The sequence below is a fragment of the Amblyomma americanum genome, chromosome 3, assembly GCF_052857255.1.
Source record: "Amblyomma americanum isolate KBUSLIRL-KWMA chromosome 3, ASM5285725v1, whole genome shotgun sequence".
Taxonomy (NCBI): Eukaryota; Metazoa; Arthropoda; class Arachnida; order Ixodida; family Ixodidae; genus Amblyomma; species Amblyomma americanum.
The window spans coordinates 223198029-223222066 of NC_135499.1; the positions used below are offsets into that span (position 1 = coordinate 223198029).

At 45.4% G+C, this 24038-nt stretch overlaps 1 protein-coding gene across 4 annotated transcripts; it reads left to right on the forward strand.

Moving 5' to 3' along the window:
- The first annotated feature begins 261 nt into the window (after nucleotides 1-261).
- Nucleotides 262-22756, forward strand: LOC144126196 (uncharacterized). 4 transcript variants are annotated; one of them, XM_077660196.1, is made up of 5 exons: nucleotides 264-426; nucleotides 4417-4514; nucleotides 12618-13017; nucleotides 15807-16193; nucleotides 21937-22756. In XM_077660196.1, exons 3-5 carry the CDS (start codon nucleotides 12625-12627, stop codon nucleotides 22597-22599), a joined length of 1443 nt encoding a protein of 480 aa, XP_077516322.1. In that variant the 5' UTR covers nucleotides 264-426; nucleotides 4417-4514; nucleotides 12618-12624; the 3' UTR covers nucleotides 22600-22756. The 4 variants fall into 4 exon arrangements, with proteins under 4 accessions (XP_077516324.1, XP_077516322.1, XP_077516321.1 ...); XM_077660198.1 differs by lacking the exon at nucleotides 4417-4514 and having other exon boundaries at nucleotides 262-426; nucleotides 12618-12732; XM_077660195.1 differs by lacking the exon at nucleotides 4417-4514.
- The last annotated feature ends 1282 nt before the right edge of the window (nucleotides 22757-24038 follow it).

Genomic DNA, 24038 nt, shown 5'->3' on the forward strand with positions numbered 1-24038 from the left:
ACGATATATGAGACAGATACTGCGCCATTTCCTTTCCCCCAAAACCAATTATAATATAATATAACTAATTTTCATTTTCAACAGCGAGGCGGTTGGTTCGCCTTTCCGTTTCTCAAAAACTAATCATTTTATTTTTTTAAACACAGTTATTAGCAAATTTTGCAGTTCAAATGCAAGTTGCCAACGCAAAAAAGTTTAGAAGAAAAATTGGCACTACATACGAAACTGTTAATACCGAAAGCCAAGCTGAGCTGGCCGACTCTACATGTTGCTTCTACCAAAGGGCATTGTTGAGTTTCACGACAAATTTAGGCCTGGATAGGAGGTAGCCACACTGATCGTTGCAGTCCGCGGTGGTTGCAATCATCGTTTTCTGCGAAAGTCAATAGTTGCCCTTTGGAACGAGTGTTAGGCTTGAAATTAAAGGTAAGCGCCGAAGTCTTGTTCTTGATTATAATGGCACGAGTGAGCAGGTGGTAGGGCGAGAAAACACCCTGTGAGGCCTTTTTTCGCCCACCCCTCCACGTCTGTCCTGCAGCACATTTGGTGGCCCATTGTTGTTTTCACTCAAATATTTTTGCGTACGATCTGGGGTCCTGGTGACGTTATCTGTCCCTAGTCTTGACCGACTGTACCCAGAGGAAAGAACGCAAGCTTCGCAGCCTCCGATTTTTTGCGACAGTCATCCGGCATGTTGAGTCGTGGGCTGAGTTGGTGGAGCTTTTCATCACTGTTTGAGTGCTGCTCTCTTTTTCCCGCGGGTACGATATTCTTTGCAAGGTTATGAACGATTTGAAATCATAAACGACGGTTGCTCGCAGTCTCTCTCCTTTCTTTTTTTTATTTCTCGTTAAACGTGAACATGCGTGTTAGTACGAATCGAATAGAGCTTGAGAACGTGTATTACGTCACGGCTTTCAAGCGGCGGTTCCGTCCTAGAGCGTAGGGCTTGCTGGAAAAGCAGGCGCTCGAGCCGCCACACGCCCTCGTACCGGATGCAATCTGACACTTGCGCCGGCCGGTGATCTGCGGTGCCATGCACGCAGGTATCCGCAGTCTGCGTGCTTAGGTCATCCATTGCATTGTAGAGCACGGGCTTAGCGCGCATGGCCTCGCGAGGACCATCCGCACAAAAACTCGCGGCGTCAGCAACCTGACGATTTTGTTAGCAGTAGGTTTGTTCTTCAGACGATCGAGGTAACTGAGGCACAGCTGCAACTTGGTCAAGTGCGTGCACAGATTTACGCCGCTGCTTCCGATTTTTGATGCAGCATTGTAACCGCACCGTAACAAGCGGGCATTTTGGCGAACAGTGATTAGTTCTGCGGAGCAAGCCAGCCGCGCATAATAGAACTTGGTGATGTGTGGTTTGGAGCACGCGAGTGAGTTAAATTTAAAAAGTGGACACCGCATGTTGTGAAACGTAGAAAACACTGTTTCCAGCATAGAGAGCACAGGTTCTGTTGCGGTATGCACCTGAGTGTATATTTTTGCATGTGGACGTAAGCAGCAAACTGAAAAGGCTTGCATGGTGCCTGGCAAAGAGGGAAAAAAAGAAAACTATCGAGAATGCTGATATAACTTGAATGGGAAGCCACACGCGCCTGTACCAGTAAGCGGGTGGCAAGACAAAACACCTCTGTGGTTAAGGATTTCATTTGGTCTAATTGGTTGTAGCAGTGAAACATTGGCTAGCGCAAACACAGACAGGGACCAAAGTAAGAGTAAGAGACAGGACACACGCTAGTGTCCTGTCTCTGTGGTGTTTCACCTCTGTGGTGCACAAAAATAAGTGTGCAGAAGGTGCATTCACTCATGGTTGCACCCACAGTTGAATGAAGAATGCAGTACAAAAGAAACATTAGAATCGCTATGCATGGGATTTCACTAGCATATTTCATTCCAAGAACTTGTGTCAGTTTCAAAAAGAATGCTCTGAAAATACATTTGATGTGTTGTGCTGCAAGATCCATCGTCATCATTACTACTGCCAGCTGAGCATTTTTGTGCGTTGGTGACTTTTGTATAGAGACTCTCGCATCTCCTGTTAAATTTGTTCCACACCTTCTGCTCATAGGGCCAGGCATATGTGGTTTACAAGCATGTAACTTGTGGTAACCTTTAGTTTTCTTGTTTTTTTGTATTAGTTTAATTCTCTTGCTCTGTACTGTGGTCACATTTCATGGCTGGTGTTGAACATATGAATTATTGCAAATAAAGCAGCTGTTCTAAGTCAGTGATCCAACTGCCTTTTTTTCTTGTTTGCACTGCTTCAATATAGGAGGTGTCGGTTATGATCTGCAGTGACTAGTCCATTATGCCAGGTGTTACAGGGAGGACTAAGGAATTATAAAAAATAGGAATTTTGAGGTAAAAATATAGCTTTTGTGGCATGGTTATTGCCAGGCTTGGCGGACACGAGAAAGCCGGTGAATTGTTTTAACTAGCTTAACTAATTTAAAAAAATCAGCTTTAAGTATTAGACTTTGGCACCTGGTTGCAAACAGAGATTTGTAGCCGGTCGTTAATGACAGTCACATCAGTCTTCAGAATTTCGGAAATGTGATTACCCTCCCCACTTTGGCCTGACAAAACCTGGCTGCATCGTGCGAAAATACATGCGCTTTTGAAAATGTGCAGGCAAAGCAACCCCTCCACTGCATGTAGCTAGTCAAAATAGCCAAAATTTTGTCGAGCCACAGCCGCAAAGGTAATCGCGCTTTCGAAATTCTAAAAACTGGCATGGCGGCTACTAACGACCAGCTACAGATCTCTAATTGCAACCAGGTGCCTAGCTCTAATTTGGAATTAGTTAACCAGCTTGCTAGTTAAGATGATTCACTCGTTTTCTGGTAAGCGTCAATGCTGGCAATACCATGCCGCAAAAGCCATATTGCTACCTCAAAAATCCTATTTTTTGAAAATTACCTAAAGTCTTCCCTGCAACACCCCGTATAATTGAGTGTTGTCGAGGCTTTGGCAGAGAGAGAGAGAAAGCACTTTATTTGCACCCGTCAGAGAGTATGGGTGATGGGTGAGACGCAGCTCCCCTTTCACCGTCTGCCTCCCCCCTAGACGTCAGCCGTAATCAGTTGACTTCCGGCGGCGGCCTGGGCATGACCGATGACTTGTCGCTGTACTTGTTCTTCCTGGCTATGGAGGGAGGATTCCCGTGACTCTCTGCTTCCATGTCGACCATTTAGCGCTGGGCAAGCCCACAGCATGTGATTTAGGGCCGCTATGTCTTCACAGTTTTTGCAAATTGAAGAGTGCACCTCAGGATGCCATTTGTGTAGGACATACGGGTTTGGAAAAGTACCCGTCTGCAGTTTTCGCCAGATTACTTCTTTCTTTGTGAGAGATGTATGGGGGTGAAGCAGGGTTCTCCTCCCCATTCTGTAGTGTTCTAGAATTTCACTGTAAGTGATTAAGTGTCGCTTTTTGGACAGGGAGTATTCTGCCTGCGCTGGTGCCCGGTGTGTGAGTGCTCGGGCGACCTCATTGGCGATCTTGTTCCCTGTGAGTCCACTATGGGCGGGTGCCCATATTATGCTAACTAGGTCGTTAGGTACGTTCTCCTTGCCTGCTTGCAGAATTTTGCCGGCCTCTTTGGACACTTGACCGTTGTCATAGGCTTTGATTGCAGTTTTAGAATCGGTGATGATAATTCTAGTTGATGGGTTTTTGATTGCCAGGGCAATCGCCGCCATCTCTGCCTCCTCTGGTGAAGAGTGTCTTACGCTACAGCCTGAGATTAGCTCGCCTTTGTCGCTCATTACTACTGCAGCGTAGTGGCCTTCTGGGTACTCTGGCGCATTGGTGTACACAACCCCTTGTTTTTGGAGGAGGGAGCTTTGGAGTCTTTGGACTCTGCTTCTCCTGCGTTCCTCGTTGTGTATGGGGTGCATGTTTCTTGGGATGGGGGGTATTCTTAATTTGTTGGCAATCTCTTTGGGGATGGTGGTTATCCCCTCTCGTGATTCTGGGTTTTGGTAGCCCAGTTTCCTAAGGATGGATCTGCCCGTTTTGCTGCCAGTTAGTCTGACATATTGTGCCGTGAGTTTAGCCTCGCACATTTCCTCTAGTGTGTTCGACACTCCTAGTGTGTTCGACACTCCTAGTGTGTTCGACACTCCAGGTTTATGTGCACGCTGGTAAACCTGGGGCAGTTTTTACACCTTTCCTGATGAGAATGTCTACCTTGTCTCTCTCTGCTTTAGTTGTCGTTAGGTACGGGATAGCGTAGGTGATTCGGCTAATAATGAAAGAATGAACAAGCCTAAGTAGGTTCGCCTCCTTCATGCCCGCGTTTTTGTTTGCTATCCTCTTGAGAAGCCTGCATGTTTGGTTGGTCGTGGCTTCAAGTCGGTTTATTGTTTCGGTGTTTCTCCCATTTTGTTGTATCCACATACCCAGTATCCTGATCTTGTCCACCCTTGGGACCGGGGTGTTGTTGACCAGGAGGTGGATATTAACCTGCTGCTGGCTCATGATTAGCATCTCCGACTTTTCCGGTGAGCATTTTAGCCCTATGGGTCTCAGATAGCTTTCCGTTTCCCATATTGCCCTTTGTAGGGTGTCTTCTATTTGCCCATCGCTCCCCCCTCTGTCAACCCAAAGGGTGAGGTCATCAGCGTAGAGAGTGTGGCAGAGGCCCTCTAGCTTTCTGAGTCGTTCTGGCAGCCCGATCATTGCAATGTTAAAAAGAATAGGAGAGAGCACCGATCCCTGCGGTGTTCCCTTGTTGCCTAGCATAATGTTTTTTCTTATTGTGCTCCCGATTTCTATGTTTACCGTTCGGTCCGTGAGGAAGCTTTTGATATAGTTGTATAGCTTGAGTCCTACATTTAGGTGATTGAGGTGCGACAGGATCGCTTGGTGTTTGACGTTGTCAAACGCTTTGCTAACGTCAAGCCCCACTATGACTCTCGAGTCGCTAGTCTTCCTTTCCAATACTTGTTCTTTGATTTGTAGCATGACATCGTTTGTGGACAGTTGTCTGAATCCGACCATGCTGTCTGGGTAGAGTTCCTTACCTTCCAAGTATCCGTTGAGCCTATTCTGTATGACGTGCTCCATGAGCTTGCCTACACAGGAGGTTAACGATATTGGCCTAAGGTTCTCAAGTTTGAGTTCTTTTCCAGGTTTGGGGATGAGGACTAGATTTGCTGTTTTCCACTCCCCGGGTATCTCTCCCTGTTCCCAACACTTTTGAATGAATGCTGTTAGTTGCTGGAAGGAGTCGTCATCGAGATTTCTAAGCATCTTATTGCTGATCCCATCTGGGCCAGCAAAATAGTTACGTCTGTCTGGGCCCATGCCGTTCCCAGGGACAAGGGGGGGGGGCGGGGGTGCCCCCCTTCCCCCCCCTCCAACATTTTTTCAGAGGGGGCAGCACCCCCCCAGCTGCTTGCACTTGGATCAGATTTCTGACAATTGAAACACTTCAGTTCTAGGACTCTTCTAATGCAAAGTACGGTGAGGCTGAGCTACTTGGCTTTGTTGCCAGTTGTAAAGCATTTAGTATATGAGTAACCTAAACTAATCATGTCCCAACAGAAGCAGACTGTCTGACCCGTGTACATGATCATGATTAGCAGAATTTAAACAAGCCATGCGCACAAACTTTTTAAATCCAATTGATCACTTGTCGTGCATAAAGCTTCCGATTTCAATTCGTTTTATATTGCTGCGAACCTTTGTGCCATTTGTTCGTTTGCGCTCAAAACCGCCGGCACGCAGCTTTATTATTTTGTTTTGTAATACAAGATGTGGCCATACTTATCTCCATTGATCGTGGCTACGTGCAAATGCTTCCACATTTTTCCAGATTGTTGTAGTTGCTTTTGGTTCCTTGCCAGCTTTAAATTGAGCATGGCCAAGAACTGCAGGCATTCACTTCGATGATTGCTGAACACACTTGTGGCTAACACCGCCACCGGGCCATTCAGTTCTTAGTGGGCACGAGTCAGCCCCTTAAACAGTTTCTTTTGGAAGCCTTTTCATTGTCTTCCTGTCTGCTGGAGTGTCGTCACCCCAATGTGACAGTTTACATCAACCTTTGAACATTGAAAAATAAAAAATAATAAAAAGTGACATTTATTATGTAAATGAGCATTAAATAAATAAATAACCAAATAAGCTCGAAGTCTTGCCCCCAACTAAAAAAAAAAAAAGTTCCGGAGTCCCCGGTCGTTACGCTTGTTTGTATGTGCCATGTCTAAACTGTTGTTCATATTTCAGCATCGGTAAGTGTGGGTAACCTGAGTGACTTCAGAGAGAAACATTCGAGTTATGTTTTGTAAACAAATGTCCTGCCACAGTGGCTCAATGGCTACAGTGGTTGGCTGCTAAGCTCAAAGTTGGAGGATCGAATCCCATTTGCGGGAGCTGCGCTTTGATGGAGGTTGCAATCATGTACCGACTCGCCCAGCTCACCACTCTATTGATGGAGGTGTAGTGCAAACTTGCCCATATGTGGCACAGTATCAGACTGTCCAAATGAATTCAGAGTCCTTTGCTACAGGATCTTTCATAGCCTGTGTGCAGCTATGGGACCTTAAACCACTCAAATCATTTTGTATCATTACTGTCTTGAGGCACTCAGGCTGGCTGGTTAAGTGCAGTTTGAGCAAGCTTTATCGAAAATTAGGTCAAACCCTATTTTCTCCAAAAACTGCCTTTCAGACTTATCTTGCCACTGCAGACAGCTGAGTGTAAGTTGGAAACTGGTAGGCATCTTAAAGCCAATATCAAAAAGGTCTCCATGCATATGTGTTGACCCCGCCTTTGTACTTCGATTCCATTATCGCTCCTCTCACTCAAGACAAGGATTCACTTCAAGTTGTGGTCAAACAGTACTCATTAAAGCTGTCGTCTAGGCTGCCCTGCTGGGTGGTGCATACATGAACTTGGTGTTGTTGAGTTTGTCATGAGTTCATGTAAATGCTATTGGCGCAAGGAAAGCAGGTGGCAGGACAAGTTGAAGTTAACTCACCTGCAGGGGGCAGGTTGACTTGCCTGACCCTAAAGCCCCTACCTGACCTGCTCTGCAAAGTGCCTGTAAACGTAGTTACAATGCAGTTGAGTCAGCCGGGTAAGTAGGAAGGAAGAGAGTAATTGGAACCTGTTTAGTACCGGTCGACAAAAGCATTTGTTGGGCGAGTTGGTGTTTACGATGATCCATAACTACAGCGCAAACGACAGGACAGAGATGAAGAAGGGACACCACACAGCGCTGACTCACAACTAAAGATTTATTGGATGCCAGCAGGTATAAATACCTCCCTGGCGGCCAGAAAGAATGCAGTCCACACTTACATGCGTGACTGACAAACTGGTGTGCCAGTCATGTGCCTCCAAGCAAATCACATGCGCGAGAATACAATATAATCAGTGAGCAAGCACTTGTCAATATTCGCAATCAAGGTATCGTCTTTCTTTTTCTGACAACGCGATAGATGAAGCACTGATGCATTCTTCCGGGAGCCTACCTATTAAGTGAGCTTCAATGATCTCCCTTGCTGAGACATTACCGGTGCACTGCAATTTTGGATGCCACATTTTCACACTTGCACTTCACTGCTTAAATCTTGGCATCACGGTGGTCATGCGAGCCGACTTGCCTAGGTAGCGCTCATGTAGATGTACACTTATCAAGCAGGGCTGAGCTTGCTTTGCTTGATGCCTTATTTGACTCGCTTCTGTCACACTTATGTAAACGGCGCTTTTGTAAGTGCTAGGCATTCAGGTATGCTATTGGCACAAGTAAAGCAGATGGCGGGGCAAGTTGTGGTCAAACAGTACTCATTAAAGCTGTCCTCTAGGCTGCCCTGCTGGGTGGTGTGGATTACGAAGTTCAGAGTACTTGTTGGGACCTAACAGTTCTAGGATGGGAATGGATCTGCAATGAGTGAAGCTTAGTAAAAGCTTGTAATAGTTAATGAAGACAATAAAAAATGAAACATGACTTGGTAAACATTTTCTTGACATGACAGATATTATAGTCTGTTTGTTAAATTAGTTTCCCACAGCATAACCAAGGGATAATGGCTCATTTTACTCATTTTACAAATAACCGAAGGCCCTACTTGCTGAACAATTTCTTTCAAAGTTTTGTTTTTACTTGACCTGTGATTTTAGAAAATGTGCCCAGCCACCCTCCCGAATTTCGTAAAATATAAAACCTGAAAAGGAAGGGCTCCAATTACAGGACAGCATGACGTAATGGGTGGAGCAGAAATTTGTTTTAATGTCAAGTTGCATCAACTTCTGCCTACACAGTTGTGTTTTTACTTAGCTTTGAATGCATTGCACTGAAGCATTAAAGGAGTAGCTTAGCAGCTGAGGCCAAGTGAACCAGAGAGTATAATTGACCTGCAACATTTGTCTTGTGCCAGGAGGGCCACTGTGAAAGTGCCCCACAATGCTGACTTCATGTTGTGTGTTTGCAAGGGTGTGTCATGAACCATGCTGGGGGCCATGGCTGCAAGTGCTTTGTGAGCACACAGGTCTTATACATAGTGTTGTTTTATTGTGCACAAGCATTTTGAATTCCTCTTGCTCTTTTATTGCTTTAATCAATTGTTTTCTTGGGTTCATTCAACATAGGCTCAAAAGCACTCGGTGTCAGGATATAGTATTATGTAAAGCCCACAGAAGTTGCTAATGGCCTAGTGTATGCCTTGTACTTCCCATGTATTTGAGGAATATTTAATACCCATTTTCTAAACAAATGCTGCACCTATTCATCTCTTTTCAGATAGAGCTGGGGTAAAAAAAGCAGCCTTCTATCTTTATGCTTTTGTAAAAACAGGCTAAATGGAAGAGAATATCAAATTATGATGTATTTAGAGAGGCAAAAAACATGTTCACTTGCATTTTTTGCATAAAACGGTACGCACTGAAACATTGTATTTGCTAGCCATCAGCCATGTCATCAGTACCGGGGTAAAGTTTTCACTTCTTTGCCTCTTGCTTTGCCCTCCTTATCTTCTTTGTTGTCTGCTCTGTTCACTCTGTAACTTTGACAGCGGTCAATCCCACCCAACCAAATCACAGTGTATTGTACTGGTGATACCCTAAATGCCTTGGGGACATTTTGAGGCCATGCTGCCATCAATGAATGTGACCGTTGCATCTAAGCTGGTGATATGGAGTATCTCGATTCTAAGGAAGACATTCTTTAATGTGCACTCACAGACGATGTGATGGAAGGACTAGGAGGGACTTTGGGTCTGCCCATGGAGACATTTTTTACAAGCTGTGGCTGAGCTAGTTGCTGGAGAGCTGGCCTTGCATGAAGAACAGATGCTCGCAAAAGCTCTTTCATTATCTGGCTCTTGTTGTAGACTCGCAAAGTTGAAATCATTTGGACGGAACCCATCATGTTGGTCGTTATGGGTAGACAAACATATGGAAATATGTGACCGGAACAGGCTTACGCATGTTTCCTAAGCCTCCAGAATACCTTCTAATAGCAAAAAAAAATTGGTGGTGGTATAGCTCTGGTTAACCCTGGTCGAAAGCCAAAAGCTGCATCTTTTGTGGTCGAGCGACTGGCGGTTTCCACAACAGGCGTCTCGTTGAACACACCTAGCGTTGGGCTGAACGCATCAGAGTGCACCGGTGTTTTATGCAGAACCCACTTTGATGCCCTGCGCATGCGATTCCAGCAGATGCTTTCCCGCTCCTAAGGTGTGTGACGTCACGGGGGGATGCACACCTGGGATGCCTCCTTTCCTCCTCTTCGCAACGCAGTTACGGAGCGCACATCTGCCTATCTGCCTCTCTCCACGGCAGGCGTTGCATTGATCACACCTAGTGTACTGCTCAATGCATCAAAGTGCACTGGTGTTTTATGAAAATGAAAATTGGTTTCTGGGGAGAGGCAATGGCACAGTATCTATCTCACATATCCGCAGACACGTGAACAGCCTTAAGGGAAGGGATAAAGGAAGGAGTGAAAGAAGAAAGGAAGAAAGAAGTGCCGTAGTGGAGATCTCCAGAATAATTTCAACCACCTGGGGATCTTTAACAAGTACTGACATCGCACAGCACACGGGCGCCTTAGCGTTTCGCCTTTATCGAAACGCGGCCGCCGCGGTCAGGTTCGAACCCGGGAATTCCGATTAGTAGCCAAGCGCCCTAACCACTGAGCCACCGTGCCAAGTAAGGCAGAACCCACTTTCATGATTTGCGAATGCAGTGCGGCAGATACTTGGCCAAAGGTCAAAGTTGAGATAGTTGGTGTAACAGCCGCTGGTGTCGCTGCTGTAGCTGACGTCATGTGTAGAACCTGACTACCACCAGTTATGCTCATGGTTTGACCTCTAGCTACATTCAAGGTCAAACTTGCAGCCCCGCTGATGGCTCTAAAAGCTGGTGTAGTGAAGCTTTTCGCTTCAAAGACCATAACAGGTTATTTTCAGAATGAGCTCAAGAGACTGAAGGAATAGCATGCCTTGTGTGGGAAAGTGAACACTCAGTAAAGCACACCAGCGCCCATTAAAACATGTCATATGCCTTTTGCACGGTCATATTGCTGCTGAAGAATCTGCTTTGGAAAGAGAAACTCATAGTTTTACCTGCAAAGTAGATTTTTTTTTTTCCAGCAAAAGTGTAAGTGACTGCAAGCTGAAGAAAAAAAGAAGCAGGATTGGTTACTTGCAGTTTGGTTTTGAAATCCAAGTGGTTGTGGCTATGAAGCACGTGAATGAAGCTACAAGCACGTGAATCATAGAATAATGTTCAGAAAAGTGTTGGCATTGAAGATCGGTACACAGCCAAAAATTGCTGTAATTTTTCTTTTTTCAAGTTAGGTTCTGTTTGTTGATAAACAGCTTTTGCATGCAGTCAGTAAGTCTACTAGACCTGGCAGTCGAGGATGTGTCCAGTCTATTGGCTAATAGTAGGTGCAGCAACCATGGAAAGAAGTTTGCTACCGTAAAAAGCACTTTCTCAACTACTTTTCAAGCATTTGCTGCTGTGTACTGAGATTGCTCAAAGTCTTATTACTTTCCTCCTTTTGAAAGTTTCCCAAATAAGTGGATGTCAGTACGACCATGTTTTACGGTGGCGGTCAAAAAACTGGTAGATTAACATGTATTTCAACAAGCAGTAAAGCACTTACTGGCACCCTTAACAGGGCAACCAGCATACAAAAGTGCATATTTGGGCATTGAAAGCTCCAATTTGCCTCTGCACTTTGGAAATTTGTTTTCTCTATGTTGGGCACTTCCCAGCACACAGGGAAGGGGTCAAGTGCAGTAAAAGAACATTTCAGTCATTATTTGGGACAAGGTAATCATATTTTAAAGGTTTGAAAACAAAATTGGTGACACAATTTACACTCCACGTCCTGAGAGGATAATTTACACCATGAGTTTCCCAGTAGAAGGTACTGGTAGCTGTACTAACTCTGCAGCTGACACCAAACGCGATTATCCTGGAAGTGGTGTGTCCCAAGGCACCATTCGTCTCAAGACTGCAGTCATCTTTTTTCATTTATCAATGCACGGCCAATAAAGGGCATTGTCTCTTAATACATTCCAGTGAACTGACACATTTTGGCCTTTTTTTTTTTTTTTCAAAGTGAAATGGTACAACTTGTGTCAAAGAAAATTTTCATGCAAACATTGCTGTTTGAAGCAGGAATGGGGCTGGACTCAACGTCTGTTTCATGGCTGCTGCAGGCCTTCATACAGCAGTTGTGATTTCTGGCGTGCCTGCATAGGCAGTGAGAATATGTCACAAGCATGTTAAGATCACTCTGGCAGAATTGCAGTTTCCCACTATGTTAGTGGTTCAGCATGGAATGAAGTCATTCTGGTGTGCTTGAAATCTAAAATTATACTAAAATAAATGTCAGAATAAAGCACTTCAGCTTCCCTGTAGCTTTGTTTAGTGAGGTTTATAACTGGAAGAAACATCTGAAGGTGCAGATTGAAACTTTTGTTAGGACTCAGCCTAAGAGTCAAGCTTATTGCTTTTCAATTTCAGTTAATGGGATTGTTGTTTGAGTGAAATTGGTACCAAATGATATCGTCAGATGCAACTCAAGTCTGCAGTGAAGCTGCAGCCCCCATTCAGGACTGCTGAACAGAATTCCTTCATGACAAAATGTAGGTAATTGTTAAAGCTTTTCTTGTTACCTAAACAAGAATGTGATCACTAGACGAAATTACAATCTCTATGGTTATGATGCTTCTGGTTTGTCAAACATTAAAAACTGATTTCGCACACTGTTTTAGTTGGTCAAAGGATTAATACAGATGCCATGGAACTGTTATCAGCTGTTGTTTCTTAATTTGTATCCTTCTATAGTAGTGTCTGTATATAGCAGTTTTGCATGTGCTTTTATTGCTGCTTGTAAGTTGTATCCTTCTATATTAATGTCTGTGTATGGCAGTTTTGCACATGCTTTTTTATTGCTGTTTGTAACACCTTTGAACGATTAATCTGAAAAGTACATGCACATTTTTTTGGTGAATCTTGGATGAAACACGTTATTTGCCCATGCAAAGTGTCACATTGGCGTGTTTTCTGTGAAATTTAGGCACACTCTGTGGTTGAGTGCTGCTCGTGCCCATTCCTTTTCCTGTTTCTTTTGCCCCTAGGGGGACCATGTCCGGCCAGCCCAGTCCGCAGGAGTTGTTGACCGAGATGTCTATTAGCATGCTGCCATCCTGTGAGATGCTAGTCAAAAGCGAAGGCCCGGATGGCGTTGAGGTGGTGAGCGACCAAGTCCTAGATGATGAGGTGGATGTGATGCCAGAAGTGGTGTCTGAGGAAACCCTGGAAGTGGCTGCTGAAGTGATGGAGGCTGCCACTAGTGAGCTGCAGACCTCTGATATTGTTGAGACCATCTTGGTGCCTGACGAGGAGATTGAGGAGGTAGAGTTTCATGGCACAGTGGTGCAGGCGGTGGAAGAGGTGCAGCAAGTGGAAGACATCACAGCTGAGGTCATGGCTTCTGCGGTGACTGTCGACAATAATGGCTCCACCGTTCTTTGCAAGGTATGCAAAAGAAAGTTTTCCAGCTGGGGCCAAAAGATAGTACAACAGAGGCAGTGCCACCGGACATCTTTTTAAAGGGCCTTTAACGTTGAATGTATTCAGTGATCAAGTGAGTATTTAAACGTGATGGCCAAGGCTAAAGGCTGGACCTTTGGATAGTAAATGTTGCAGGCACCAAATAATAAACCGCCGAAATTATTTTAAGGCACCAGATAGGTAGAAATGGGCTTTGTAAAGATGTTGCTAAAATATGCGGAAATGACTGCTGGTCATAGTCAGAAGGGTACCAAATATATTGATATGTTTCATAGCAAGTGGCAGAGGCTTGGACCTACCGAAAAAACTCTGTCCTAGCCTGGCTGGGCTGGAAAATGCAGTGGTGTTTTGATGAGCCTTGGCCAGGGCTGGGCTCGGGCCCATGCTTGGATGCACCGATATCAGGCTCCTAATGCCTTGCTGTATAGTCGGGTTATAGTTAGGACATGTTCAGTTCGGGCATTCAAGTGCTAAATCCAGCGACAAACATGAAAAAGCACCAGGAAAAGGGTGAACAGCAAGTAGTCAGTGTTCATAATTGTTTAGTTTGCTGCATGTTTGTTTACTTGTTCCTGCATAAGAAAAAAGTAAAAACAATCCATGGGCTTTTTGACCAGTTGGCCAGAACGTTTCAGGACATGAAATAATTTAAAAACTGAAAAGTGGTGGTTCGTCAGTTCAGCAAAGAAGAGAAAGCTTAAATTTTACATGTGCAAACTAATACCTGTGCTGCACAGATACACTGACACGACAGAGAGCCAAATGGCGATTGCATTTCGGGTCAGAATCGGAACTCAATTGGATTTGCTAGTGCTCCACTACCATTTTACCAGCAATAGTTAAAGGGACACTGCAGACAACTCCATCCAGTATTTATTATCATTAAAAGCCAATTGTATAGCTCTTTCTGGGTATGTTTTAGTTCATTCAGCAGCAAAATAGGCATGTATTGCTTAGAAAATTGATTTAGAAACATTGAAGATTTTTTTCCTGACGTGTGACTCGATTCAGACTAATGACATGAAAACCAAAAACGATTCAATAGTCACTGTTTGGAAGTGAATGGTGCTTAGTCTCATGGATTCGTACCTGAAATACTCTCTTATAAGCTTTCATAAGCTAAAAAAGACTCAAAAAATGAAATGCACTCTGCCACCAGCTGATTTTGCAAGTAAAATGCATGTATACGAGTTTGAATCGACTGTTGGGAAGGGTTTTAAATCCAGTGACAAATAATCTCTGGTAAAACACTAAAAACTTGCGGTTCTGACAAGGTTAAACCAGCTGCCCTTGGAAAGCCTTGTGTACCATCACAAGACTCGCAGCAGAGCCGAATGGCATTTGAAACATCCATGTAGCATCGGCATTACAGTGGACAGTGTTGCCAACAGTGGGAAGTCCACATAGCCTGGAGTGGGTTCACATTGTCCACACACTATCATGAGAGAGAACAATTTTAATGGTGTTTTCACCGGAAGAGTAGCAGCAAAGCAACAGCTTGTGCAGGCCCCTGAGTACAAAGTCAAGCAGTCTGTCTCACACTGTTAATGCCCCCGGAAAATGGCATTCCATGTTTTAGATATTACACTTTGAGAGCAGATTTCACATGCATCTCCACCGATGCCATAAAACTGTGTCCCTCAATATTTCAACGAATACTTTTTGGTTCATAACTAAGCTTTGGAGTTTTCGGTTTTTACTTTCTGGAATTTCTGTGCACTTATTTAAGTGTTAATTTCAGGATGCAGTTCTTTATTTACAGTGAAAATTATTTTCTGTGCTTGAATTATCTTTTTTTTTATATATAATGTGGTATTCATGTGCAGTGAAAATTCACTTACAGTTTATCTTTACTTTTCTGTCAGGCTGAGCATTTGATTTGCCTTTAATATTACACAAATGGTGACTAATTACTGGTGAAGTGCTTATAGCTCTTCTTGCAGAAGGAAATGCTAAGGCCAATAAAAATGTAAAGGAAGGTAAATGATGGCACTTCAGAACAGAATGCAAGTAAAAGTTGATTTGAAGGATGGTTGCCATGTTATCTGGGCTCCGCTAGCTTGAGTGTGATGAGGGGGCATCACATGGTCTATGTGTTAACAGCAGCAATGGAACTGCCGCTTAGCCATCTGAGTAGACAGAACATGACACTTTTTTGTGACTTTTAAATGTGGTTTCAAGTGTCCTCGCATGCAGTGAAGATGCCTGCTTAAACAAGTAGCCACCCTAACAGTAAACAATGCTATGCCAACAGACTGTGCATGATGACAAGATAGAGCCTCCCAGTCTGCAGAGGCATGTAAGGGACGGAGAGACCTCAAAATACACATCCGTGCTACCTAAACCAACAGTACACCATCTCGCTACGCATCAGTCTGCAGTACTTTGTCAATTTTCGCCTTTCACTGAGCACACTTCATACTCAAAAGCCAGCTAGCTGTGACATGCATGCCAAGAATACTGACTTTTTTTGTTTGGTCAAAGCCGAATTTTGGAAATTGAATTCGGCATACATTTGTCGTTTACTTTTTTTTTTCGGTCTAAACTGAGAACTTCAACCCTTCTTCATAACACATTTGTTTTGTCAGTCACCACTACATCGAACTGCTTGCATTTGTATTATCGGAAATGGAATTTTTTCCCATCTTGCCTTGCACTCTGGGATTTTGGCTCGCTTCCTTGACCATCAGGTGCGCCTCTTGTTTTACACCCTTGATTTTTCAAGAAAGTATTTTTTCTTGTGTCTGCTTCAGGTGGAGCCATGCGAGAAGAGCAGTGAAATCTGGGTGCTTGGTGACATCATCACAGTCGACGACCAGGCGCACTGCATCCTGGCTGAGCATGTGGCACAAGCAGCAGCAGCTGGTGTGGGTGGCAGTGCGGGCAGCAGGGACGCTGATGGTCTTCTTGGGGGCCCCAAGCACGCATGCGTGGACTGTGGCAAGGAGTTCACGACAGTGTTCCACCTGCGGCGGCACCGACGCATCCACACAGGGGAACGGCCTTACCCGTGCAAGGTGTGTGGTCAGTGCTTCCGGCACAGCACCTCGCTCAAGGTGCACATGCGTCGGCACACAGGCGAGGAGCCATTCCAATGTTCTGTGTGCTCAAAGACCTTCAAGGATCCTGCCAACTTCAAGGTGAGTGTGTGGTTCCTCACTTGGACTTATACAGTGCAGAGCTGAGGTTACTGTTGCCATACATGTCATAAATGTGTTTGTACAACTGCTTTCGCAGACTCTTGTGCTAATGCACAGTATGAGCAAAGACTTGGACACAGGGTGGCATAAGTTAGCAAAAACCAATCTGAACGCATACTTATCAATGCCAAGCAAAGTTCACATGCTAACGGCTGATGCCAGCTGCACAACTTCAGCCTAAAGCTTTGCCACAGAACAGTTCTTATTGAAATATCAAAATCTGTAAAGAATCAAAGGGCAGTGCCTGTAGACTCTCCTACAGCAACAACTTGTCAAAAGTTCTATCACGTCAGTTTGCAGTGGTCATGGTGGTAGAAAATTTTTTCTTGGGAACAACTCTGAGGCTGTCCTACTTTTCTTGTCATTTAGTCTGCATGTGAGGCTGGAGGTTTTCTGTCTGGCTCTGCTAGATGTTTGCCATGCTGCACTCCATCCAGCTATTCCAGTGTGTTTGCATGTGTGCATGCGTACACCAGCGGTACCACTCCTGTGCAGCTGTGCTTGATATCGACACCTGTTGGGGAAAGGATCTAGCCAGTAGCTGCCCTCGGCGCTGTGCGGTGTGGTAGAAGTGGAAACTTGTTTAGGCAATGCAGACAACAAATTGTGGGTAGCTTTGAAATAGATGCACAAAGTGAAAGAAACCTTTACAGTAACATTTTTGGTTTATTGCTCTGTGCAGAACATTTGATGTCAGGCTGCTTGTCGGGGAAGCATTCTGGTTATATTGACAGTGGAACTCTTCCTTCTTGCTTTTTATCATTTCTTTTTTGTTTGAAGTGCCACCTGTGCTTTCTTTCCTTCTCGTTTTTTGTTGTGTCTTATTAGCATTCCACCTGGTATTTTTTTCTTTTGCTCCATCCACTTCCACTTTCCATTCAGAGTTCCTCAGTTTACTACCCAGATTCAGCCTAATCAGGCACAGCACCGGGGCATATGGCTGTGGCTGTTCACAATGTACCCAGCCGGCACTGGAAAGAGCCTCAATGTAGATCCAAGCTTGCCGCAATGTTGAATGAATAGCCTCACTCTCAATGAGTGATGCTTCAGTAAGACCTTGGAGCAGTAACTAAACAAGAGTTCTTGGGCTTTGCACTTATGAGATAATCCATATAAAGGATGTTTTTAGGCTACAAATGTGCATACTACAGTAAAACCTCGTTACTACGAACATCAGATTTACGAATTTTTTTTAAAATCCCCGCCAAAATGCCTATATTTTAAATGTAAAAAACTTTCAGTACTACGAATTTCAAATTACCGAATATTTCAGATTAACGTATGTAATTTAATCTCGCAATCATCCCACGACGCTTCGTTATTGCGAAGTTCCGTCAAAGTTTCGTACCAAATCCCTGAAGCTGACGCCTATCATCCGAAGCAGCAGCTATGCGCTGGGGAACCCGTTGCAACGGATACAGCCCCAGCGGCATCGGCATCAACGCTAGTGTCGCGTTGAATGAATATAAGGTCCGTTCGATTCGCCTGCACTCCCTGCACCAGTTCTGTAAAGTTCCGCAGCGGTGCCGTGGCGGTGCCGCGAGCGTGCAGCGCCAGTTCCAGCAGTTCAAGTGCTGCCTACTTCCAAAACGAATGGTCGAGTGCAGGCCTGGTCGTCTGCTAGCCTTGTCGTCGCCAACAAATTGCAGCCAGCAGCGTGGCGCCCAAATCAACGGCCTCCAACATCCCGAACCGCGTGAAGTTTTCAAACAGCATATCGCAGCAAAGTGTTGCCATGAATCAGCCTCGATGCAACCTCGCGGCAGCTAAGCGAAACGCACGTGTGTTCTTTTACTGCAACACGACTGATCAAGGTGTGCGCGCGCCGACTTGCTTGTTAAGCGGTTGTTACAACAACGTGCATCATGCGCTGTATGCACGTGTTTACTTTTTAGTTAACATAACCGGCTTAGAGTACTAATATAACTTTATTAGTAGAAAGTAAAGGCGCCGGTTACGGGTGCGTAGAGAGCACGATGGTCAAGAGACGCAAGGTGCCGGCGAGGGCCGCCGTTCCCACTTCCGTCGCCGCCTTCTCGGGTGGCCACTCACGTTCCATGAGAGTCGGCGGGCCCGTGTGAGGCACTGTTATCATCGACGAGTGGAATAATTTGAGTATATCCGCCGTTTATCGTAAAGCGCAAGCCATCGTCGCGCAAGCTGTCATCTGCTTCCATGGCGGCTGCAGCTGCACCATTTTGGCACCGACCATTGAGGAGGTGCACAGTTTTCCTGCACTTTCCTGAACTAGACCTGAACAACCTCTGCACTTTTTTGAAACGAATGGCGTCGTGCAGACGGCGCCATCTTGCACCGCTGAAACGAATGGCGAAGCGCAGCACCGCGAGAACCAGTTCACGTAGTGCAGGCGAATCGAACGGACCTATAGGCTAGGCGAGCAAGCTGCCGCCCGATACAAAGGGTAAGGCCATTATCATCCATCCAGCGTGTGGTCGCATACTGCGCCGTGGTCTTGAGCCTATTCAGCGCAGTGTCACCACGTCGACAGCGAACGGTAGGATCTGCAGTTATCGGCGCTGTGATTGTGTTGTGTATTAGCTTTGCTGACAATGAGTTCTCCTGGCCCCCGCGTTAAAAAGAACCGACGCCAGTTTTCGCTTAAAGAAAAAGCGGACATTTTGTTGCAGCTGAATGCTGGAAAAAAGCAAGTGGACTTGTGCAGGGAGCTTGACATCACACAGTCAACAAATGCAACGATGCTCAAAGATCGGGGCAAGATCATAAAACTGCATCGAGAGTCGCTCCCTCAAGAAAACGTCTGCGACTGGGCAACTACCGTGGACAGCGACTTTCGAATTATGTGGACAGCGACAGCGTGGCGGCTACATCCGTGGAGCTCACCACCGAAGACATCGTGAATCAAGTGTATGAGCAAGAAGAATGTAGTAGCGACGAAGACGATGCCGACACTGGATCAGCGCACGAAGAGGAAGAGATTGTTTCCGGCTCAGATGTCCTAGTCTTTCTAGAAAAGACCCGATCATTCCTCGGGCGCTGAAAAGATGTCCCCGATGACGTGCACAGGAAGGTCGAGGATGTGGAGGCGTTCGTCCTGTAGCGCTTGTCGTCTACTCGCCAGAAGAAGATAACAGACTTCTTCAAGCAATAAATTGTAGTTAAACTGTGCCCAGCGTTATCGTTTATTATTTACTTACCAATACATAAATCTGCTGCAAAGGTACGTAATTTTAGTTCTTGTGATGCATTACTGACATGAAAATAAAGGTTTTTCAGTACTACGGTATTTCAAAATAACGAATTAAATTCGGCGGTCCCGTGAAGTTCGTTGTAACGAGATTATACTGTACTTGGCAGAACAGTGTGCCTAATTTTCTGATGCTGGCATTGGGAGGCGCATCGTAGTAATGTGGAAGGAGTGATCGTTATACATACATGAGCAAAAACGTGCAGTGCCTTTTGTGAGACATGTTTAACAGTTTGACACTCTATGTACCCAACTGTGCGCACAGTGAATCCACAGCTTTTTCTCGGAGTGGGCTGCACCTAGCAGTGACTTCTTTGTTCAGGTGAATTTCCCGTCCTTCATCTGGCGCAGTGGTTAGGGCGCTTGGCTACTGAGCCGGAGTTTCTGGGCTCAAACCCAGCCGCAGCAGCTGTGTATCAGTGGAGGCGAAACCCAAAACGCGCCCCTGTGCTGTGCAGTGTCAGTGCATGTTAAATATCCCCAGGTAGCGGAAATTGTTTTGGAGCCTCCACTAAAGTGCACCATTTCCGTTCCTCAAAAACCAATGTTTTCAACCCTTCATCTCGTAAATAAACTGGCTTTTTATGCCACATAAGGAACATATTAAATGATATTTTGTAAAACGGGGAGCAGGCTAGTATATCGTCTGGCATTTTTGTGCAGACATATTTTTCCATCAGTACTAACATCATTTTTTTCTTTTTGCAATATCGAGTGTAATATGCACATTCGAAATAGAAATTATTTCCATGATCCTTTGGGTGTTAATCTGATAAGTTGCAGCACTTCAATGTTACTATTTTCATCAATTATGACACTTTGTATAAAATTTTGCACATCCCTGCCAAAAATCAGCTGCTAGTTTTTTGCACTGGAAAATAACAAATTTTTTCTTTCTTAAAGCCTGAATTAATAGTTTAGGTGGCAAAATTTTTTGGTTGTTAAATTTCTAATGTGGACAGAATTTCCACTTTGTGTCATGATTGGCTGTTTATTAGCTTTAGAATGTGCAAAACATTCTTGATGTTACAGAGTGACGCACACATCAAGAAGATGCATTTGAGCAGGCTGGACCTTTTCATATAGTCTCTTCTGGTGGCAGCTTGCGGGTCATTTTTGACGCATTCACTCACAATTTGATTCTAATATTTCACAGTGAGCATTTTCACTATGCACAGAACTATGCAGTCGCCAGCACGAGGCTGAATAGTGGCGGGAAAAATAAGAACAGAACTATGGACAGAAATTGCATACAGTTGTTGTCCTTAATGCCCCTTTAATGGTGGTCAGAGCTTTTGCTAGTGTGTCCATGCACACATCAGAGCCGAGCAGAAACTGGGAACTTGTGAGCCTTTTACATTGTTTTTGTTTCCGAAACTAGAGATGCATTTGAGAGGGCACCATTTCGATTGTGTGGCTGATGTGCAAAAGCCACAACACAGGCTATCGCTATGCTTACTGGAGTTTTATCCTCAATCTTTAGTGGCATGCTTCCATGGTTGTCCTCTCTGCTTGCAGTGACCTTTCCGAAAGCCTGCAGTAGACACACGCGGAATTCATTCTAGCTTCATTCTTGCTTGATACCCAGAGCTGGCTAAACACATCTGTGCACAACCAAGTGCATCAACTGACGCAGAGCTTGCCATTGCGCTCGGCCATGTACATGGTGTAATGATATCGCACACTCCATCGACCAATCAGCGAATTTCATGACAGATGCTGCAGGACGCCGCATGGGATTTTTTTCCTCCAATGAGGCTTTTAATGGTATAGCATTAAAAAAAATAGTTAACAGTGCAGATCGGTTGCACTACGAAAATTAGAATTGCGTTCCGTTTACCCGGCTCACTCATGCTGGCATTCGCTTTCCCTGAAGATTATGTGAGAAAACTTTGGGTAATCCCTGGAACATGCATCGTGCCAGAATCTGAAGCTGCAGGACTATTCGGTGGTTCAATTTGCCGCTAGTCAGCCGGCCACCATGCAAGTACTAAGAGCAGGATAGAGTAAATTTATTGCCTTTGATCTCCATTTCCTTCTGTCTGCTGGCCTTGCGATTGCATAGTTACGCGGTCTTTGCTTTTGGGTGTCATGATGCCACCTTGTGGAGAAAAAGGGGTGGGTGGGGGGTTGGGGGAGATGTGTGCGTCAAACTATATTTGAAGTCATTTTTTTTTTTTTTTGCCAGAGAGAGCTGAGAGTTGGGCATATTAATATTTGCAGTTGACTTATATGTAGCAATATGCAGTAATTACCGTTGTTTCTTCAGATGTACCTTATATGATGTCTTTTAAAGGACTATACATACTGTTAGCCATGATTGCTCAGTATGCAGTGGCAGGAAGTGCAGATTTGGAGCGTGTAGTGTGTGTTGATATGCTTGATCACCACAACTTGAGTGCTTTTTGTTTGTTCAAACCTGGCACATCATCTCGGGCACTGCACTCGAATGCGCAGGTTCATCAGAACTCTCATTCCAAGGAGCGGCCCTACGCATGCCGTGTCTGTGAGAAGCGTTTCAACGCCGCCTCCACGTTGTATGCGCACATGAAGATACACACGGGAGAGCGGCCGTACACGTGCACCATCTGTAACCGGTCCTTCACGTTCAACAACACGCTGGTGCGCCACATCCGCACCCACACTGGCGAGAAGCCATACAAGTGCGAGCTGTGCCCACTGCGCTTCTCCACGGCCTCGAACCTGTCTTCGCATCGCAAGAAGCACTCGCAGGAGCGCCAGTTCCACTGTGAGATCTGCCCGCAGGAGTTCTCCACGGCCACTGCGCTGGCCTCGCATGCCAAGACGCACACGGGCGAGCATGCCCACCAGTGTGAGGTGTGCTCGCGGGGTTTTGCCAAATTTGCCGGCCTGCAGGCACACATGCGCAAGCACACGGGCGAGCGTGCCTTCGTCTGCTCCGAGTGCGGCAAAGGCTTTCCCCGCAAGCTGCACCTCAAGCAGCACGTGGCATCTGAGCACGAGCCCGTGCGGCCTGTGGCAACGTGCGAGGTGTGCCAGCGGGACTTTATTAATGTCGAGTCGCTCCAGGTGCACATGAAGACGCACAACGTGTCGAGGGGGACCAGTGCGATTGTGGTCTACATCAACAAGAAGTGAGCCCCTTGTGGTAGCTGCACTATCTTGTTTGGGGGCACAGCTGACTTTGGACTGTGCTGTTGTGCGCTCTAGAAGGTGACTGGCGGTGGCCTTGCATGTTCAACTGTGCTATAGAAAAGGTCCTGCCCTGTAATAAATGCTGTGGGGGAGCATGCAACAGGTGTACCCCATTTATATGCACAACACTGGGCAGCATGAGCCTGAAAAATCTGCAGAAAGTGCACAAGGAGCAGGTCAGCTTAGTCAAATTGTTTGGGTAATGAGGCTTCGCTGTCAGTAGCAGAGATGAGCATCCTCATGAGGGCATTCTCACCCTCACCTCATGAGGATTTCACTCTGTGAGGTGAGGGAGGATGGGCGCAAGAAAATCAAAGAGGACTAGGGTGAGGGAGGAATGACATAGTGAGGTGAGGGTGAGGGAGGGCAAGATGCACTGTTTGAGGACGAGGGTGGTGGCTGGAACAGTACTCCTGGCTAACATTTTTTTGTCTGTGCAGCCCGTTATGAATTCCCGATCAAAGCACTAGTTCTTGGGGTGAAGGTTCCCGGGGAAGACTTAGTTTCTGCAGTATGGAGGTACACTTGGTGAACACGAAAGGGGGGGGCCGCACGCCCTCTCTGTTGCCGTGATGTACTACACTGCTGACAATGCTATGCCGAAAAAAGCATTCTTCTAATTTAAAAAGCCTATTTTTAAAAACTGTGTAAAGTCTTAGGTGAAACACCCTAAAGAGTGCGCTAACAAGCGGGCACTTGCCGGGCCTTGCGGGTGGCCGCTGGTCCAACAGGAACCGTGGTACCGCAGTCAACATTTTCATTAATAGCCCGGAGTCTTTCAGATGATCAGAGTGCGGGCAACAGGAACCGTGGTACCGCAGTCAACATTTTCATTAATAGCCCGGAGTCTTTCAGATGATCAGAGTGCGGAGTAAAACATAGAGAAATTATGTTTAGTCAGTCTGTTGAACTCCCAAGTTCTAAGCCTTGTTTCCAGGAATGAAGTCAGATTTCAGCTTATTGAGGTTTCAAAGAGCTGGCTGCGGCACACAAAATGCTTCTACGAAATTTTACTGTCGAATCAAAGCCTGTTGGCGGCGTTGGTGTGGAATTTTTTCATTCACACTGTGAGTAGTTCAGTAGAGTCGTATCATCTTTCTATTTTCGCTAGAATTGCAGTATAGGAAAACGGTGCTGCAATGTGGTGGGCAAAGCCAACCACTGTAGTCTAAGCATGAAACTGAAGCAGCAGCTTAACCATCATTGCCCGCTCTGCCTTGCATTGTACGATGTGCTAAAAAAGAAAAGGTTGCACTGCTCTCCAAATAACAGGAACATGTCTTGGTTCATTTCTATCTCTGGTGAGACGTGTTACCACGTAATTGTGCGCCTGATTTTATGAACCAAATTTCTTGCAGGCATGGTAGGGAATTTACACTCAG

What these genes read in the sequence shown, in the direction of transcription:
- LOC144126196 (XM_077660196.1), top strand. Translation starts at nt 12,625, where the DNA reads ATGTCCGGCCAGCCCAGTCCGCAGGAGTTGTTGACCGAGATGTCTATT. An exon ending in GCTCCACCGTTCTTTGCAAG is followed by an intron (nt 13,018 to 15,806) that starts GTATGCAAAAGA and finishes TGTCTGCTTCAG; the next exon opens with GTGGAGCCATGCGAGAAGAG. An exon ending in AGGATCCTGCCAACTTCAAG is followed by an intron (nt 16,194 to 21,936) that starts GTGAGTGTGTGG and finishes TCGAATGCGCAG; the next exon opens with GTTCATCAGAACTCTCATTC.